We start from the raw sequence: 20,518 nt of genomic DNA on the forward strand, positions 1-20,518 counted from the left end.
TTCCTTTGGTTGCGTTTCCTTTTCATGAGCTACAGCTTGTAAATAACGTGGAGGAAGGCGGAACAAGAAGCGAAAGCCATTTAAAGGTCAGGTGAAGTTAAAGAGCGCTAACCTTCACTCCGACCTCCCGGGAAATAGACGAACCTCGTGGTCCTGTTTCAGCGAGGCGGGAACCAGCCTACCAACCGGATCCTCGCGCAGGACGGTTGCCAGGCAACTGCTGAGCGTGACACTTTAAAGCTTTCTGTCAGTTAGCTAGCATTAGCCAGTTAGCTAGCTTTAGCATTATAGCACCTTTAGGATCATGTGAAGTTACTTCATGTTTGTAGTAATACGTTAATAAATTAATAAAGTAATAAATGAATGTGTACAGATAGTTGGCAAACACCAACAAATCCCCGGGGTCCGTGGTATCTAGACGACAAGAACACAACACTGCTGGCGCGAAGTCTCCAGCTCTTACAAGCCTTCTCCACGTCTGAGGGGCACAAATAGGAGCAATAATGGAGGTAATTGTCGCAAAAGTCTCATTCTAGTGCAAAACTAGCTAGCCAGTTTTACGCTTGTGTTTTTTAGAGTTCACACTTTATTCGATGGTTGTATCCTGGAGTGCACCGTATGCGCCTGCTAACCGTGTTCCTGGTACTGGTTGGTTTCATGTTGGTGTTTATTTGGAGTGAAGGAGGAAGGCGAACTGAGCGAAGATGTAGTGTGGAAGTGTCTGTCCAGCCTGGGACTGTCCGGCACGGGGCTGCAGCATGTCTACCAGTGTCTGTCTGTGTCTGTGAGTCCTCCACCAATGTGTGTCTGTGTCTGTGGGTCCTCCACCACAGTCTGTCTGTGTCTGTCTGTGTCTGAGTCCTCCACCAATGTGTGTCTGTGTCTGTGAGTCCTCCACCACAGTCTGTCTGTGTCTGTGAGTCCTCCACCAATGTGTGTCTGTGTCTGTGGGTCCTCCACCACAGTCTGTCTGTGTCTGTGAGTCCTCCACCAATGTGTGTCTGTGTCTGTGAGTCCTCCACCACAGTCTGTCTGTGTCTGTCTGTGTCTGTGAGTCCTCCACCAATGTGTGTCTGTGTCTGTGGGTCCTCCACCACAGTCTGTCTGTGTCTGTCTGTGTCTGTGAGTCCTCCACCAATGTGTGTCTGTCTGTGGGTCCTCCACCACAGTCTGTCTGTGTCTGAGTCCCACACACGCATACAAGGGAGCAAGTGCTCAAACACTTTCAAATAGGTGTAACTTTCCTAAAGTAAAGGTGAACATTTGTATAATATAGGCTATGCCGTATTTTTCTTCTCCAATAATGTTTTAGATGGTTTTAAAATGTCATCAAAAAGATATGGACACTAAGCTTATGTACCTATGCTTCTTTGGAAATTGAGATGGTAACCAAACCAAATTACTGCTTTTTTTCCCCCTTTAAATAGAGACAGAATTTGAAAAATGTATCCATTTTGTGCAATTATGTTCATCTTCAAAAACTTGAACTTCCCTACAACAAAATAAGAGGTAAACAAACCCTGTGTTTATGTTAGAAACACTGATGTGTTAAAGCATGGTGCGGTTTACAATTTAGCAGATCAAACTTACTATTTTAATTGTTTTGTAACTATCCTCTTGTGGTTCTCTATACTCGAGTCTTTACTTTTGAAAGCATGGACAAAAAAAAAAAAAGAATTTTTGTGTGCTGTTGCCTATGTCCTGTGCTTTCTGTGCTCAATGCCGTGTGACTGGTAGATTTATCCTGTGTGAGTCACATGCCCTATCTCATCATTCTCGACGCTTCTCACAATGAACTCTCAGACTTCTTCGGGTTTGAACCACCAAAGAATCTGAAGGTGAGATATTACACTGCACAAGAAGAGATGAACCTTTAATTTGTGGTTTGTGCTCAAACCCAGTTGTACAAGAGTAGGACATTTTTGTGTATCTGTGTTTATGGCATTATGCTACTTCATATACAGAGGTTTACATAAATATACATTTAAATATAAAATGTACATTTACAGAAGTGATAATTTAAAAAATGGTGATTTGCATTTATTAATGTAAACACAGTTGACTGTCAAAAGCATGTTTATTTGACATATTTTGATAATAAATTGCGATACTTTCAATCTACTGTCATAACCTTATAGCACTGTATTATTCTGATGTTTTATATTCAACCTTTGCAGGAAGTGAATTTCTCTCACAACCATCTATCAGTGATGAAGGATCTGTCTACATATACTTCTCTGAGCAAGCTGAATCTCGACTGTATCTTTCAAACTGCTGCATTTTTTTGTGCCATTCTGCCATAGCGTATCACACACAAGGTTCCAGTAGCTGTCTGTCTTTTACTACACGTAAGGTATTTGTTATGAGTAGGATTCCATACACATTATGATATATGTCTGGATACTGTAGTCTCTCATTGTGTGGCGTTGTCTCTGGTTTGCATTAACTACGGTGTACTGTAGGAAGCAATGTAAAGAGAGTACTCTATGTTGAGTTTGCAGTGAAGTACACAAGGTTTCCAGAGAAACAGCATTTCAGACAGAGGTCCAAGCAAAGTTTGCAAGCAAAGGACCTCTGGAAACCTTGTGTACTTGACTGCAATTTTGACTCTCTCTCTCTAGATCTCTAAATCTCTAAATCTGCAGTTACTCACCTGGAATCTCCTTTGTATATATATAAATATATATAGTCGTTAATGATGTAGAGGCAGTAATTATTGAGCATTAGTAAGCATTCAAGAGTCTAGGGCTGACTGAAGTGTGTTTTGGAGAGGTGGGTCTTCAGCTTTCTAGCTTGTGTGCTTATCCCTTGACTGGTTTCCCCCATGGCTAGATAACTCCTTTAGCGAAATCAGGGGTCTGGAGAAGTGCAGCAATCTGATCCACCTCAGCATAGCCCACAACAAGATCTCCCACATCAGCGGCCTGGACAAACTGCCTCTTAGACACCTCTCTTTGGTACTCGCCTCCGTCACACTGTCTATAGCAGGGGTTCCTGTTCCAGTCTGCAAAGGCCAATGGTCTGTCCCATTTCTACTCCAGGGGCCCCTATACCTGCAGAACACCCATCCCCCTACTGCACTGGGAGATGGGATTAACCCAAACTGAGGCATATCTGACTGTCCTAAGATCTACAAGCACCGCACAGTGCAGTAACACAGATTTTTTTAATGAAGACAATAGTTTTTGTTTATTTATTTATTTTACAACTGTAAATTTGTCATTTGTGAAACATTTCAAAGCTGGAGGTTTGCTGCTGTTCCGCTTCTTGCTTTGTCACACTCGGCTCTCATCTGTTATCTGTTGTCTAGTGGATCTGAATGTCACCAAAGCCCAGAACCCTTGGACACATAGCAAACTATCTAAAGGTTAAACCATGAAGCCGTCTTAAGGTCAAACACTATGGTGAGGGATTGTGTGTCTCTCCATATATCCGCCCCCCTCCAAAAGTTTCAGTATTTCATATGTGAAGCAGCTTATTGATGCGTAGTCGAGAGGAATAGAGAAGCTCTCCACATCTCTGGGCTTATTGGATACAGAAGTATGACTCTCAGTTTCAGATATTCCACATTTTTTTGGAATGTGAGAGCAGATCCCATATTCTGGCACCTTAGAGCCACTGTGCTAGTTAAGGGGGATTTATAATCTGGGTACTGAGGCTATCCTTATTTTTATATTGTTTTATATTGTTTGTTTTATATTGCCCAAGCATTAACTAGTGTATTTACTAGATAAAAAAAAAGTTACTGTCCAAAAATATCTTCAATTGGTGTGCGTGTGCTAAACGTATCTTTAAAAAGATATTTAATGGATGTGTGCAGCTGGTGTGGTGATTCCTGTTGCGTATTCTCTTGTTGTTTAGAGTCTTGGGTCTGTTGGTTTAATTAGCTCATAAGCTGGTGACACTTGCTTTCCCTGTTGTTCTTTATCCTCTACTCACCTCCCTGTTATCGGTCATCCGTTGCCTGATTATTCTGTTGTGTCATTGTTGTCAAAACGGTTACCTCACTTTGAATTATCTCAGCCACATCCTGTAGCGTCACTCCCCCCATTTGAACTGGCTGTCAGCAGTGTCGTGTTTTGGGAGTTATATCTCGCCCTGCAGTGAATTCTAGACTGTATCCATGTTGACTAGCAAGCCTTTTAAAAGAGAAGAAATAATGGAAGGTGTTACTGAAGCCACCATATGGCGCACGGGACCCTTTTGCCACTCCACTGAAGGGTGTTTGCGTTGTCCTTTACCAAAGTGATTCTTCATACTCAGCAGTGCCACGTCCTCTGTCATACCCCTCTCCCTCAGGGCATAGCGGCTGCTGTGAGCCTGGACCACATTCAGAAGCACACGTGCACACACACACACACACACACACACACACACACACACACACACACCCACACCCTGTCAACCCCTCTGCTACAGTGAAACCCTGGCCCTGGTGATCTTGTCAGGTAACGTCTCTCTCATCTCATCACACTCTGGCACCAGAGCATCCTGGAGCCCTGGCGGTCACTGTCTCCCCACTGTCTCCGCCTCCTTGCCAGGCAGGGCTGATGAAGGGCCAAAGCAGGGGGTTGGGTTCTGGATCACATCCCAGGCTTACCTTAGCAAACAGTTCCTGTGCCATAGCAGCTGTTCGCCTGTCAGTTGAGCTGCCCGTCAGCCATATTTGAGGAGGACTCAACTGCCAGGTGAGCTGCCCATCAGCCGTATCTAAAGAGGACTCACCTGTCAGTCACGCTGCCCATTAGCCATATGTAAGGAGGACTCACCTATCAAGTGAGCTGCCTATCAGCTGTATCTAAAGAAGACTCACCTGTCAGTTGAGCTGCCCATCAGCCATACCTAAAGAGGACTCACCTCTCACAATCATAATGCCTAAATATGCAGTTAAGCAGGACAGTACTAATGTATGTAGTAATATGCAAGTATGCTCATATATATCATGTCTCAGTGTAAACACTGAACGTTAGAAATGAGGGCAGTGGTAGCTCAGTGGTTAATGTACTTGACTAGTAATCTGGAGGTTGCTGGTTCAAGTCCCCTGATCCTTAACCCTCAGTTACTCAAGTTGTGTTCAGTCATAATTATAAGTCATTTTAGATAAAAGCATCAACTAAATGCCATAAATATAGAAATTATGTAACATTATAAACAATGTGTGGACTTGGACATTTACATTTACGGCATTTAGTAGATGCTCTTATCCAGAGTGACTTACAAACGTGCTTTATCATCTACGCGTAGAATTTATCCTAGCCAGTACAGAAGGTTAGAGTACAAGATACCATTGAACTAGGATACTGCCAGATATCTGGAAAGAATTACAAAATGAGCATATCATAAGTACAATACCACACAACTATAAAAATGCTGTTATACTGTGATCATTTCCAGTTTCTGATTTTATGTTGTGTTTTTTTGAGTCCAGAGAGGCAATTTGATAAAGAAGATAGAGAATCTACAGACACTTTGGGCGCTGCAGTTTCTGGATTTGTCCTACAACAGAATCCAAAGTCTCTCTGGACTTCAAAACCTCCACCTCCTCGGGAGCATCAATCTCGAAAGTAATCTGGTAAAATAGCAAAATCATTAATTTTACTGGAAACAGCCATTTCTTATTGCTTTTGTGATCCTTTCAGAAAGCCAGTGAAAAATGGCCATCTGTTTTTGTTTTTGTTTTGTCTGGTGTTAGATTAGCGAGATCAAGGAGACCAAACATCTGCATGACCTTCTGCTGCTGAGAGAACTGAACCTTCAGAGAAACCCAGTGCAGGCGAGATCTCTCTCTCTCTCTCTCTCTCTCTCTTATTCTGAAACTAAACCCATGTTATATGGAATGGAAAATGTTTTTGTTCTTTGCACAGTTCTGTCATGTCTCCATGGGATTCGTTTATTCAGTGAAAGGCCAGGCAATATTTCTGCCTGTTTTGTACATTTGTATGTAAATGCATAAAGGCATATATATATATATATATATATATATATATATATATATATATATATATATAGAGAGAGAGAGAGAGAGAGAGAGAGAGAGAGAGAGAGAGAGTGTATGTATGTATGTATGTATGTATATATATATATATATATATATGTACATACACTCTCTCGCTTTCTCTCGCACACACACACACATCTATAATACACACCTCAGATGCCATGCAGTAGAAGCCTGGTTCCACCACCCCATCCCGACTAACAGCTCCAGGTCTGCTCTGCTGCAGGAGAAACCTGAACACAGACTGGCAGTTATCTTCCTTCTCCAGCACCTCACCCATCTGGATGAGCAGGCCGTTACGGCCCAGGAAAAGGTCAGTCTTTATAGTCTGTATATCGAAGGACAGTCACGCCATAATGGTGTGGGCTCTCCAGTCGGTCTCTTCCAGCTGTGATGTGTCTACCCTCCACAGTTGCCTCTGTTGCTTGTTGTTTTCAGGTTTCTGCTGTGAATAAGTACGATCCGCCCCAGGAGGTTGTGGCTGCCCGAGACCACATGACCCATGTGGTGTTTCAGCACATGCAGCCCCAGGTCATATTTGACAGGTGTGATTGGCTGAATTATTCTGACACGCTACTCACTAGTGCCATTTACACCTGAACATTTCCGCATGTATCATAAGTACAGAGATTATATCCAGACAGGGATTAGATGCATAAATACGTAAGTGTAAATGCACCAAGTCTGATTACCGAAACAACCTAAGAGGTTTGAGCGGCACTCATATACAGATATACAGATATTATAACCAAAACCTGTGTGTCACACAGTGGAACCGTCCAGGATCCACTTGACAGCACAAGTGCAAAAGTTGGCATCTTTGTTTACCTTTAAGAAAATTTAAGTCGGCATGTGAAATTGCAGTTTTTCCAAGTAGCTGCCATTGTCTACATACAGAATAAAACAATCAGGAAAGAACATTCTGCCCTTTACAGTAGTCAGATTATAATCCACATAACTGGAGACACATTTGACTATGCAGTGTAAATGCATGTGAATAAATCTTTTCCCGATACAACCCTAAGTAGTTAAGATGTGCGACTCATCCACTATAAACACATTCACTGATTCTTGATTTAAAGCTTCTCTATGCATGATTCTGTATGATGGTTTATTTGTTCTGGGACAATAGTTTTTTGGCATCCCAAAAAGGATGTTACAGCCTGCATGTTGAAATCATCACAAAATGACTTTTTAAAGATGCTCATTTACAAGGTTGTAAGTGATTGTAAACATTTTTGACACTTGTAAATTAAGATAATAGACTAAAGGAAAATGGCTTTGTTTTAGGCAAATTCTGTTACCATTGCTTGCATAGAACTTTAAAGAACAGTTTGCATTATAATTTAATGCTGTTGTCCTTTTGTTAGTGTATAGCTGTAGCTAGCATATAGCTGTAATTAGCATGTAGCTGTAGTTAACGTATAGCTGTAGCTTTTGGTGCATCGCTGCAGAACCAACACGTGACCTTTTCATCCAGGTTCACCTTCAATGCTCAGTTAGATTTTAAATAGGAACTCATCACTTTTGTTTTATTCACACTCTTCCATTATGCATCTATCAGGCATCTGTTAGTTTGGTAAACTGCTGAATAAAGGTTTGTGTGTGTGCGTGTGTGTGTGTGTTCATGTGTGTGTAAACTGCTGATTAAAGGTTTGTGTCTGTGTGTGTGTGTAAACTGCTGAATAAAGATTTGCGTGTCTGTGTGAACTGCAGAATAAAGGTGTGTGTGTGTGTGTGTGTGTGTGTGTGTGTGTGTGTGTGTGTAAACCTCTGAATGAAGGTCTGCATGTGTGTGTAAACTGCGTGTGTGTAAACTGCTGAATAAAGGTTTGTGTGCTGGAACCTTTAACTGGATTTGCTGTGAGTTCAGTTTTCTCTCTGTTCCCTAGCACTTTGCCCAATCTGGAGACCCCCTACCCGATACTGGTCCTTACTGGTCCACAGGCGTGTGGGAAGAGGGAGATTGCCCATAAGCTGTGTCAGGAATTCAGCCACTATTTTGCCTATGGGTAAGGATCTGTTTTCAACTGCTTTATGTCTGTATCTTCATGATCATCAGGTTCAAATGGAAAGTGTATTGAAGTACTACAAAAATATTGTTGAGAGTGAAAAAATATACACTTGTGCGCATGTGTGCATGCGCACACACACACATGCACAGTGGTGAAACTTACATCTCCTGCATGCTGTCGGTGGCATTGCTCTCAGTTCATTATGGACTGTATCACTGAGTCTAGCATCTCTTCTCATTAAAAATAGAAATAAAAGGTGCAGAATCCACCCATGAAGGACATAGATCTTAGTAGTGGAGGAATACGTCTCACCTAAATAGAGAATTATGCTTGTTCATTCACTGTTTATTTGTTGCTTTGTTTGTTTAGTGCTTCTCACACAACCAGGGGACCGTACTTTGGGGAAGAAGATTGCTTTGACTATCACTTTGTCCTGGATGAAGAATTTCAAAACATGATTCATATGGTGTGTCGTAATCTTTAGAGTGGAATTCTGAATGATTGGAGGATTGTGTTATAACTCTGTATACTCTAACATTACGGGTATAACATCACTCAGAAAGCAATGGCGATTCATGTTATTTAGTACGTTCAAAGTATATATTTAAAGTTAAAAAAAAGAAAAACTCAGAGGAATAAATATTCCTACAAAGGTGCTGACTAAACAGCATTTCCTGAATTTAACAACATCAGCCAGTCAGTAAAGAACAAATTCTGAATGCTTTCAGAGATGAGATGTAAACTCTGAACACAGGCATTTTAGTTCATCCCGAGTGCTTCTTTGTAAAGAACACTCATGTTTCATAATACAGTGACCCTTCCTCTATCCAAATGCAGTGACAATCACAAGTGATGTCATTTCCCAACAACACTATCCATTCAAAATAGAAACCAGAAATCAGCCAAAGGCTATCTGTTAGGAAATAAGAGTCTGTTTAGTCTGTGACCTTTGTGTGGGTCTGGCTGAGACTAAAGACCCACACTGTTCCATCAGTGCTTGTCTTACTGTTAGGCAGCTCCTAATATCTTTCATACTAGTTTGCAGTTGTGCTGCAAAAGTGATTAGAAGCTAAGCATTTAAAAAAAGAGGGAAACGGTGCTCCTCGTGGTGTCTTCCGCCGCTCCTCCAGGGCCTCTTGGCTGTGCTCCTCCAGGCCTTCATGTCTGTGTAAGCACAGGGAGTTTGATAGATGGAGGCTGTGGGCTGATTTAGAGCACAGACCCTTTGAAGTGTGATTATAAGCATATGCAGGAAAGCAGGAGTTTCAGGTGAGCGTTACAGATCTGTCTCCCTATCACACATCCACAGATGTGCGCCCAGACCCTACAGTTGCCCATGCAGTCAAACGGTATTTGCTGAATTAACCCCTCAGTGAGCGTACCTCATCCCAGTCTGGGTCTGTCACAGTTCGTTAATGCCAGTAAGGCAAAGCTCACGTCTACTTACAACTTAATAAGTATGGAGTAAATTTCACACTGATGCCACTCTCTGTCAGATTAAACTTAAGAGAGGGGACAGGCTTCTGAGCTGTAGCACGTTGAACGGTAGCCCAGACACACAGGGTCAACAAGTCAACTTCGTGAATCTGTGCAAAAAGAACTTCCTTTCACCGACAATGTGTGAACTGAACAGGGACCAGCACCCAAGACAAGGTCGATCTAGAGGACGAATTTGACCAAGTTTTTCTTCCCCTTGTGTAATGCCCCATGACAACTGAGTTCCATGCGTGTGTGATTTGTCTCTGTTACCCTCTGCCAGGGTAACTTTGTCCAGACGATTCAGTATGGAGGCCACTGGTATGGTTTGTCTCGGGAGGCTATCGAGAGCGTTGCAAGAGAGGGTCTGGCTTGCTGTGTTCATATGGAGCTGGAGGTACAGTATGAAGCATACTGTAAGACGTTAGTAGGAGTGTAGCAGCCATTTTAAACAAGAGTGAGGAAGGACACGTTATTTACTCTAAAGCTGTAAGACCCATGGTGTGACGACCGCAACACGTCCATCGTAGTTGCACATTCAGTCTTGGAGTAGACTTGTTGCTCACACATCAACTACTCTGCTTGTTTCCTCTCTTCTAGAATATTTTGTATATTGACTTATTTTTTAACAAACATTCTAAAAACATTCCTTGAATCACAACAACAGATGGGTGCAAAACCAATAACGTAGACTTAGCTGGACAAGATGCACATTATCAGTGCTCAAAAAAACCCCTCTCCTTGTTATAATCTGTGAGCTCCCATCACAGAGCTCCCGTTACAGAGCTCCTGTAAGAGAGCTCCCGTCTTCAGTACTTTTCTGTAATGTTTTTTTGTAGACTAACAAAATTAACCTTTTATGTGGCCAGTGTAATTGTGGCCTAATTGTTAAAATACTGGAACCCCCTCCCCCAAGTGTTCACTGAACGCTTGTCTCTGTTACCTCTACCATTAATGAACTCTCCCAGTTTTTGTAGTTGTTATGTAATTGCAATTAGCTGTGATTAGGTTACAGGTATAAATTAGGTTACAATTGGTTGGATAGGGCACATTAGTGGATCACCCCACACAGATCACTGAAGATGTACCATAAAACCTCAGAAAATACACTCAGGACTGGCTTCTCGTAATGAAGTGTACAGTTACTTGTTTTAAGTGTGTATGTGAAATCTGTGTGTGTCACATTCGTATTCACAGGGTGTGTACAGTATGAAACATTCATACTTCGAGCCCAGATACATCTTGCTGATCCCTACCAGAACAGATGAGTACATTTCTCGCATGAAGGCCCGTGGTCTCTACAGTAAACGTCAGATAGACACAGCTGTGTCCCGGATCAACCTCTATGTCAGAGTCAACAAAGAGCAGCCTGGCTTCTTCGACAGTGTGATACCCTGTGGTAGGGACCCCTAATAGATAAGTTCAGTGGAATTACTGTATTATTGTAGCCCAAAGCATTCATTTACTTATTTCTTCACATGTATGGTTGCGGAATTCAATAAAAAATTAAGGAATTCTAGAGTTTTATTATGAAGAATATATAAATGAGTCACTTTTAAAATTCATTTAAATATAAGATTTTTTAAAATGTGACAGTTAATTATGAAATTCTATAAATGATTAATGATTACAAATGCACTTTTTTTCCATAAAAAGGTTTTCACAGAATAAAATGTTCAAAACTTTATCCATTAATATAATTGATATAATTTTCCACCTGCAAATGCAGCTGCTTATAGTTACAGTGTAACAGTCAAAAAAGAAAAAATTGCATGTTTTTACACATAATAGTTTTTACAGATGATGAAATGTGTTGATGTGATTATGTTAAGAGTTATATACCTTTACCTCATAAAGTGCTTTGTCATTAGACAACCGTGAAGAGGCTTACAGCACTCTGAGGCAGCTAGTACAAGAGTACCTGGGTCTAGAAGAGCAGGGGACAGAAGTAGGAGACAGCACCAGAACCATACCTGACCACACCCCTACAGGTAAATCGGCACCAGAACCATACCTCACCACACCCCTACAGGTAAATCGGCACCAGAACCATACCTCACCACGCCCCTACAGGTAAATCGGCACCAGAACCATACCTCACCACGCCCCTACAGGTAAATCGGCACCAGAACCATACCTGACCACGCCCCTACAGGTAAATCGGCACCAGAACCATACCTGACCACGCCCCTACAGGTAAATCGGCACCAGAACCATACCTGACCACGCCCCTACAGGTAAATCGGCACCAGAACCATACCTCACCACGCCCCTACAGGTAAATCGGCACCAGAACCATACCTGACCACGCCCCTACAGGTAAATCGGCACCAGAACCATACCTGACCACGCCCCTACAGGTAAATCGGCACCAGAACCATACCTCACCACGCCCCTACAGGTAAATCGGCACCAGAACCATACCTGACCACGCCCCTACAGGTAAATCGGCACCAGAACCATACCTGACCACGCCCCTACAGGTAAATCGGCACCAGAACCATACCTTACAACGCCCATACAGGTAAATTGGCACCAGAACCATACCTCACCACGCCCATACAGGTAAATCGGCACCAGAACCATACCAGACCACGCCCCCAACAAGTAAATCGGCACCACAACCATACCTGACCACGCCCCTATAGGTAATAAAAAAATATTTCATGTATGAAAAAACATTGTTAAAATAAAAACCATCCAGTCCACATTTGCCTTTCACTGGGCCATTTACCGTCGGACAGGTTCATGTGGGATTTTTTTACGGAAAGCGAACAGCTTATTATGAATTCTATTATGAATTGCAAATCAGGACGAAATGTGTCAGCACAATACATCACACAAACAGTAAAAAAAAAAAAATAAGACCGAGCTACACTTATGAATGAGCAAACACATTTCATTACCAATAGATTTAATTTCAAGTTAAATCTATTGGTAGGATGAATTTGGCCTAATGCCTTTACAGGTAAAACAGCAGTGTATGTGTGTGTGTGTGTGTGTTTGTGTGTGTGTGTGTGTGTGTGTGTGTGTGTGTGTGTGTGTGTGAATTTGTTTCAGATATGTCTAGCAAGTATCAGATGACTGAAAATGCGGAAGCCAACCCCACAGACTCCTACAACAGAAACTACAGGAGCAAAGTTCAGGCCTGTCTGAGTCCTCAGAAAACCTCAGCAGTAAGTGATGTTACTGTGTTAGCACACAGACCTACACACAGACCAACAAATATAGACCACCACGCACTGACTAACACACACAGATCAATATACATAGACCACCACACTCAGTCACATACAGACCACCACACACACAGACCATCACACACTGACCAATATACATAGATCAACACACACAGACCACCACACATAGACCAATACACAAAGACCACCACACACTGACCACCACACACAGACCAACAAATACAGCCCACAACACAGACCACCACACACACACCAACACACACAGACCAACACTCACAGACCACCAGACACAGACTAACATATACAGACCAACAAATACAGCCCACCACACACAGACGAACACACACAGACCAATACACACAGACCAACAAATACAGCCCACCACACAGACCACCACAGACTGACCAACACACACAGACCAATATACGTAGAACACACGCAGACCAACAGACACAGACCACCACACACAGACCAATATGCATAGAACACACAAAGACCAACACACAGACACAGACCACCACACACAGTCCAATATACATAGAATACACACAGACCAGCACACACAGACCAACAAATACAGCCCACCACACACAGGCCAACAAATATAGCCCACCACACACAGACCAATATACATAGAACAGACACAGTCCACCAAACACAGCCCTCCACAGACCACCACACACAGACCACCACACACAGACCACCACACACAGGCCACCACACACAGACTACCACACACAGACTACCACACAGACCAACAAATACAGCCCACCACACACAGGCCAACAAATATAGCCCAACACACAGACCAATATACATAGAACAGACACAGACCACCAAACACAGCCCACCACAGACCACCACACACAGACTACCACACACTGGACAACACACACAGACCATTAAACATAGATCAACATAGACAGACCACCTCGCACAGACCAACACACACAAACCACCACACGCAGACACACCCAAACACACACAGACCAACACACACAGACCAACACACACAGACCAGCACACACAGACCAGCACACACAGACCAACAAATATAGCCCACCACACACTGACCAACACACACAGGCCAACACACACAGGACAATACACACAGACCAATATACATAGAACACACACAGTCTACTACACACTCAGACCAACAAAACAAATACAGCCCACCACACAAAGACCAACAAATACAGCCCACCACACAGACCACCACCCGCTGACCTACACACACTGACCACCACACACAGACCAATACACACTGACCACCACACACAGACAAACACACACAGACCACCACACACTGACCAACACACACAGACCAGTATACATAGATCAACACACACAGACAAACACACACAGACCACCGCACACTCCTGCATGCTGTGTCACAACTTGGTGTTTTCATGTCCTGGACAAAACAAAACAAAAAGAAACATGACCTACACGGTGATTTTTCTAGCCAGTGATGGAGTGTTTAGTCTTCCTAGTAAGCCCTTCCATGTAGGACTAGTTTTGCCTGAATTTGACTATTTGAACTGGTGACTCTTTCTCCTTGTGCGTTAGGAACTGGCCTCCATCCACAGGAGACAGCAGATGGTTGGAGAAGCCCTGATGGGCAGGAGTCCTGGTGCTTACACACAGCTCTTTAAGAGGTATATTTACAGTGAGTCTGCACCTGTGTCCTACGTTGTAGAACATGGAGTTTTTAAACATTAAAAAAATAAGAAAGAAATGCTACCATGGCAGTAGCCATGCATTATCCTGAGACAGCAGAGGGCGCTGTTGAGAATAGGACAGTTTTTCTTTTATGAGTCTGAGTATTAGCTATCTAGTGTCCATTTTGAGTCATGCTATTTTCTTATTGGAAAGCTAATCCTGCGTAGCTTTCAGGATGTTCAGATCTTCTGAGGAATATACATCTGTCTGTATTTATGAACCACAGAGAGGTTAAATTTAGTGGGCCAAGCTTGAGATGACACTCGTCAACATGAATAACTCTTGCGTGGTACTAAAATGACTATTAATGATCTGGATTCAAGTTGCGTGTGTGTGTGTGTGTGTGTGTTTAACAGACATGTTCCTATAGCTCCTTCGTTAGTAGCCCCTCAGACGCACCCGGGCCATTCTTCTTCCCTCATCCCCACCTTTGGCTGCCCTCTACCTGACCTCAGTGACGACAGCAGGTATATCACACACAGCCTAACCTCTGATCTCTAACCTCCGACCTACCAACACACACATCCTGTCTCCTCTCCCCCCTCCCTCCTTAGTCCCACATTCACTTCTCCTTACACATCAAGGCACTTTCAGAAACATGAGAGCAATGTTGTCATTCTCTCTTTGCTTTCTTTGTCTGAGCGATTCTTTCCTGGCTAAGGCTTCATTATCATCTTCATGACCCCAGTGCCTTCGTGGTTGTGCAAGATGGCTCTTAGCACACATAAGTGTGGATTGATGCTGGTACCTGTTACTCTTCTGTGTGTGCTTAAGAGATATACGCATGCTGGCCGACTCGCAGCTGCAGTATATATGCATTGCCATGGGATATTTCAACACGCGCTAATGTAGCCTGTTAAGAAGAGACCAGAGAAACTCTCCTCGCCTTTTCACTGGAACCACAGTGCAGTGCTGTTAATAACTCATTTGGGGTCTTATTTGATTAAGAAAACACATTGGCTGTAAATTGGCTCTGAAGCTCTGAAGCCAAAGGTGTATCTTACAGACTCTGGTGCTCTTGCTTGACACTTTAACAACAGAAAAGTTACAAAACTTGCCTCTACGGCATGTATGGTTTGAGACTCCAGTGAATTAATTCCATTAATAATTCATTAACAGTTAAATCGCTAATGTACTGGTGTCTCAAGGCACACATTAATAGAATGTGAAAGATGCAAGTTTTGGTTATCAGCTCTAAGCAGTAACATCCTCACAACTGATTGACATACCTGTGATACAGCAGATCACTAATGTATGCATGCTTCTCCCCCCATCCCACCAGCTCAGAGGAATCTCGTGCCAGTTCTGGCCTGTCCATGCATAGTTCGGCGGGGGTTCTCTCAGTGAGAAGCCCAGCTGCGGGCTTGGACACGGGGTCAGGCCCAAGGGCAGAGCCCTTGGGTGTATCCATGTTGGGACAAAACCTGGAATCACTCAAAGGCAAGAGTAGCACTTTATTTCTGCATGCATCTAACGTCTAACAAAAACAATTAACATTGGTATGGAAAGCACTGGCAAATAGAGGTCCTGATTGGAAGAAACATCTCAATGTTTACCCTGCTGACACCCCTGTAGAGTCAGGATGTCGAACCCTCTTAGAGAGAGTCGCCTTCATCCCATATCCAATTCACCTTACATTCACACAGTTAAATATTCCTGAAGTCATTAATTAGTTGAATTAGTTAATTACTGTTCAGTTTGGTCTGGAGCTAAATCCAGCAGGAAGGCAGCTCTTTTGGGGGAGGGTGGAGATCACTGCTCTGGAGAAAATGCTGGCTCTTTGTGTGTGTAACGACTTGCTCTCTCTCCCAGTAGATGTCACAGAGACGGGTCTGACCCCGGATGCTCCCCATCTGGGCCCTGAGCAGGTGTCTCCGACGCTGGCCACCTCCACGGGCCGACCGGGCTCCAGAGCCAGGCCCGTTCTGCCACCCATCCCTACTGGGCGCAAAGCCACCGATACTGGTCCCAGGCCATAACTTGACATTGAGAGCCAGATGAAACCAGTGTACCAGAAATCCAGTGTCCAGAGAGGCTTGAACCGAAGTTAATGTGATTGAAGTGCTAATGTTATTATACGGTTATTTGATCTAAAGCTGATCTAAATGGAACCAAAGTAAAGCCAAATTCTTCTGAATTTGATCATCCATTTATCACCCATTAATGCTTCACCTAGCATGACCTTTTGACCTCTCTGCACCTTCGCTGGAATGTGAGTTATCTGAGATCCCAGCGGCTGATAAAAGATCAGAGAAAAATTACACTGATTAATGGTAGTATAAAAGTGAAATAGAAAGATTAATGTAATAATCTGAGCTCAATGCCCATTTAGTGGAGACTTTTCTTGGCCCACAATGAAAACAAAATGAATACAAACAAACAAATTACTAATAATGCAAACAAAGTGATGTGTAAACTGTATTGCATTTTGTTTAACCTGTTTGTTACCTTACAATACCTACAAAGATTAAAAAAACAATTGAACCCTTGAAACAATTGAAAAAAATGACCCCGAGATCTACTGAACACACCTGCTGTCATATTTAGGTATTTGTTTGACAGATGGCCAGGTGTGTGTATTTGTCTGTACTCACACACACACACAGAAATACACACACCTGGCCATCTGTCAGTATTATACCTTTAGGCCAGAATCAGTTATAATGATCAGAGGCAGTTTCAAACAAGACAGTTCCAGTCTTACACCATCTACACAGTCTTGCAACACCTTCACAGTCTTTTGTGTGTTTGTGCTCCTGTGTGTATGTGCACGCATGTGTTTGTTCCTATGTGTGTATACGTGTGTGTATGTGTGTATTTGTTCCTGTGTGTGTATGCGTGTGTGTTTTTGCCTGTTTCAGTGAGAAGGCTCTTACTTCAAACACGTCCTATGTGAAAGCATGTTTACAGATTAAACACAGTCCTGTGCTGATGTTCCCAATCAAGCACTTCACACTTTATTTCCTCATTCTCCTCAATGTTAGTCAGTAGTGCATGTTGCTAATGGCTGCACCTCGTCTGAAGGATTCAGGCGCATAGACAGCATGTGGACTTGATAGCTGCACAGAAAAAATCTAAGAACTTCATCGTATATCAGAGTGGTTTGACATTACAACTAAAGTTTTCACAAGAACTGCAAATACACCAGATGTTTTCACCTCTAGGAACATATGAGATTTTGTTCTATTTTTAGAAGAGCCATACACTACAAAATAAACACCAACTATTAATCTCTGCCATTGAAAACACAGGATTTAAATGTCAGTGTATCATCTTGGTCTTTGGTAGTGTTGGACATGCATAGACTTGCAGTGTGTGAACGTCACACTGGAGCCATGCAAAGGTTCAGCTATTGTCAAACCACTGATCCATGTCAGCCCTCACAGGAAGCAAGTGTGTCTGAAGATGTTGATGCTGTTTCAATCCTTGAAGTGTAACTTTCCATTCAATTTATTAAGAAAATGTGCTATTTTTTAATAAATGTGGACTCTAATAGTGTGTGTGTGTGTGTGTGTGTGTGTGTGTGTGTGTGTGTGTGTGTGTGTGTGTGTGTGCGCGCGTGTGTGTGCCTGTGTGCATGTGTCAACAGAGATGTCTCACACACAGTCCAACATTAATCTTTCTTGCTACCAACAGATAACCATAAAATGTAGGTTAAACTTCTCCAATAGCAATGTAACTTTCTTTGCATATTTCAAAGTACCTGTAATACATTCATGGTTATATAAAATAGTATTTTTTTGGAGTTAAATTATCAGAACAAATGTTTAAATAGTGGGGAGGGGCTACACCTGACACTTTCAGAGTCTTGTCAAGAGAATATTATGAGAAAAGTTTGAAGGTCTAGTTAGAAACAGTCCTGACTGGTTTCCATTGTGGTGCTCTGTTTTGTCGATCAGAGCTTCAGGCTCACAACCTTCTGTATGTCTGAAGAAAGGAAAACCCAAAGCACCCATCTGTGCTCCTGTGTATGCAGATTAATTACCTGTCAGGCTGGTGAGAAAAAAGTTTCTTTTTCTCTTTTTAATTACAGAATTGGAGAAAATTACTGTGTGGGTGTTGCATGACTTTTAATTAAAAGTATCACTTTGAGTAATGTAGTGTTAATGGATTGTAATTGCACCGATTAGTAGACTGTACATGTTGAACACTATCTGGATCCCATGATGAATTCTGCATCCCTGGCGAAGTCCACAAATGTTCGTTCACATGACAGTGTGAAATTGATGTGTAGTCTGTGAATATTAGTTCAACAGTTTGGGTCATTTGACCAAACCCTTCCAAGTATAATATGACCATCTCCGCAGTAATATTGTATTTTATAATGGAGGTCTTGGCTCTGGTTGACCTCCAGTTGACCTCTGGTTTCACCTCCAGTCTCTGGCTCTGCATGGCCGACAAACAAAACAATGGAAGGCACTTTCTATTCAGAGAATTATGAACAGGACATTTACATTTTGGTTGTAGCTTCAAGCTTCAAGTACTATTAAGTTTATACTTTCTTTCTATTCCAGCAGCCTGTTGTGCTTTCTCTATCGCCCTGTCCTCTCCTCCTGTCTCTTCAATGCTTTTACTGATTTGGAGGAAACAGAGCAGATAGGTCTTAATTTCCTCATGTAAATTCCGTTTAAATCCTTCGCATGCCTTGTAAAAGTGATGCACTTTCTATTGTAGTACTAGATTTCTGTTCTGGGATCAGTGTTATTAGTGACCTAAGGGGTTAGGAAGGTGGAGTGGTGGTTAGGACATTTCCCTCTTAGCACTTGGGTCTTGGGTGCAAGTCCCTATCTTGGTGGAGTTTCCATGTTCTGTCTGTGTGGGTTTCCTCTGGGGTCTCTGGTTTCCTCCTATGGTCCAAAACATGGAGGTTAGCATGATTGGATACTCTAAATTGTCCTGTCTGTGGTCTCTGACTGAGAGTACGCTGTGTGTAAATTGGCTGCCACTTCTCATCAGTGTGTGAGTGATTGTAAAAGCTGATATATATCTGTAAAGTGTCCTTGAGTATGAGATGAATGTAGCTAAAACTACAGTTTGCTTTACTCATCTTAGATGGATGGAGCTAAAACTACAGTTCTGGTTCCTAGAACCAGAACAAGCATGTAGATATTAGAGCTCCCCAGTGGAACTTTGGTCTGACGGCTGGGTTGTAAACTGCAACAGTGAATCTCTCACAAGAAAAACCCACCACATATGTAAAGATGCTTTATAGCAATCCATGGCAAAAAAAGGTTTCTAAAGTGTGTTTTATAGCTTTTATGTATATATGCATAGTTATAATTATTTTAGCATTAATTTGTTTGTTGTATTTCTAAGTGTAATGAATATTTTGTTAAAATTTGGTCGGAGTTGGTCAAATATTTAGAAATGTTTAATTTGAATGTTAAGTAACCTATAGACACAGCTGTGGACTTTAAAACAGGGTTGAAGTTATGAAAAGGAGCTGCAGGTATGCTTTCTCAGGTTGATAACTTTCAACTGTATGAAATAAAGAATGATGTTCAGGATCAAACTCTGTGTCGGATCTCATCTCATAGGACAGTCTGGCGCAATTTCTAAGATGAAGTGTCTGAAGGTGTAATCTTTGACCATCATCGGCACAGTACTGCAAATTACCGTGAACTGTAGTTTTAACCTTCTGCACCTCACGATCAATGGAGTGTTCGAGTGTGTTATAAATCAATAACGCTATCGATAGTAGCTGATAGCATAGCTACGGTCCGAATATCGATCATGTAGTGCTGTGGTAGCACTGAAGCTCAGGTGAGCGGTGACTGTCATGGATTGAACAAATTGTGTAGATGCTACTTAGCTACCGTAACACATGCAGTGCCGGTCCCGTGATGTTCCTTCAGACAAGCACGTAATCCCATTAACCCTGCTGACTGCTTTTATTGGCCTCAGTCATTCATCCAGCCTGTGTTTCTCCCTCCCTCCCAGGGCTTGCTCTCCCCAGGCCCGGTGCCTTATCTCCAGCCTTTCGCTTGTTTCTGTCCTGCAGCACCTGGGACTTGTCTCAGGAAGCACGGTTTATTATCCACTCGCTTTAAACTTTAATCATAGTTTGATCCTGGGCCTTGTGTCGCCTTGCGGCGCATCCCGCC

The 20,518-nt window shown here is 42.5% G+C and overlaps 1 protein-coding gene across 3 annotated transcripts; it reads left to right on the forward strand.

The window, feature by feature from the left end:
- The first annotated feature begins 60 nt into the window (after nucleotides 1–60).
- On the forward strand, nucleotides 61–17,894 carry lrguk (leucine-rich repeats and guanylate kinase domain containing). Of its 3 annotated transcripts, XM_035527771.1 has the most exons (21): nucleotides 61–86; nucleotides 374–509; nucleotides 683–784; nucleotides 1,428–1,509; nucleotides 1,738–1,838; nucleotides 2,178–2,259; nucleotides 2,833–2,957; nucleotides 5,429–5,572; nucleotides 5,693–5,773; nucleotides 6,225–6,311; nucleotides 6,437–6,543; nucleotides 7,891–8,010; nucleotides 8,383–8,479; nucleotides 9,773–9,886; nucleotides 10,687–10,888; nucleotides 11,361–11,480; nucleotides 12,550–12,665; nucleotides 14,262–14,350; nucleotides 14,771–14,881; nucleotides 15,697–15,854; nucleotides 16,230–17,894. In XM_035527771.1, exons 2-21 carry the CDS (start codon nucleotides 504–506, stop codon nucleotides 16,391–16,393), a joined length of 2,208 nt encoding a protein of 735 aa, XP_035383664.1. In that variant the 5' UTR covers nucleotides 61–86; nucleotides 374–503; the 3' UTR covers nucleotides 16,394–17,894. The 3 variants fall into 3 exon arrangements, with proteins under 3 accessions (XP_035383664.1, XP_026884882.2, XP_035383665.1); XM_027029081.2 differs by lacking the exon at nucleotides 61–86 and having other exon boundaries at nucleotides 209–509; XM_035527772.1 differs by lacking the exons at nucleotides 61–86; nucleotides 683–784 and having other exon boundaries at nucleotides 210–509.
- Nucleotides 17,895–20,518: the final 2,624 nt, after the last annotated feature.

Source organism: Electrophorus electricus, chromosome 7 (assembly GCF_013358815.1).
Source record: "Electrophorus electricus isolate fEleEle1 chromosome 7, fEleEle1.pri, whole genome shotgun sequence".
NCBI lineage: Eukaryota > Metazoa > Chordata > Actinopteri > Gymnotiformes > Gymnotidae > Electrophorus > Electrophorus electricus.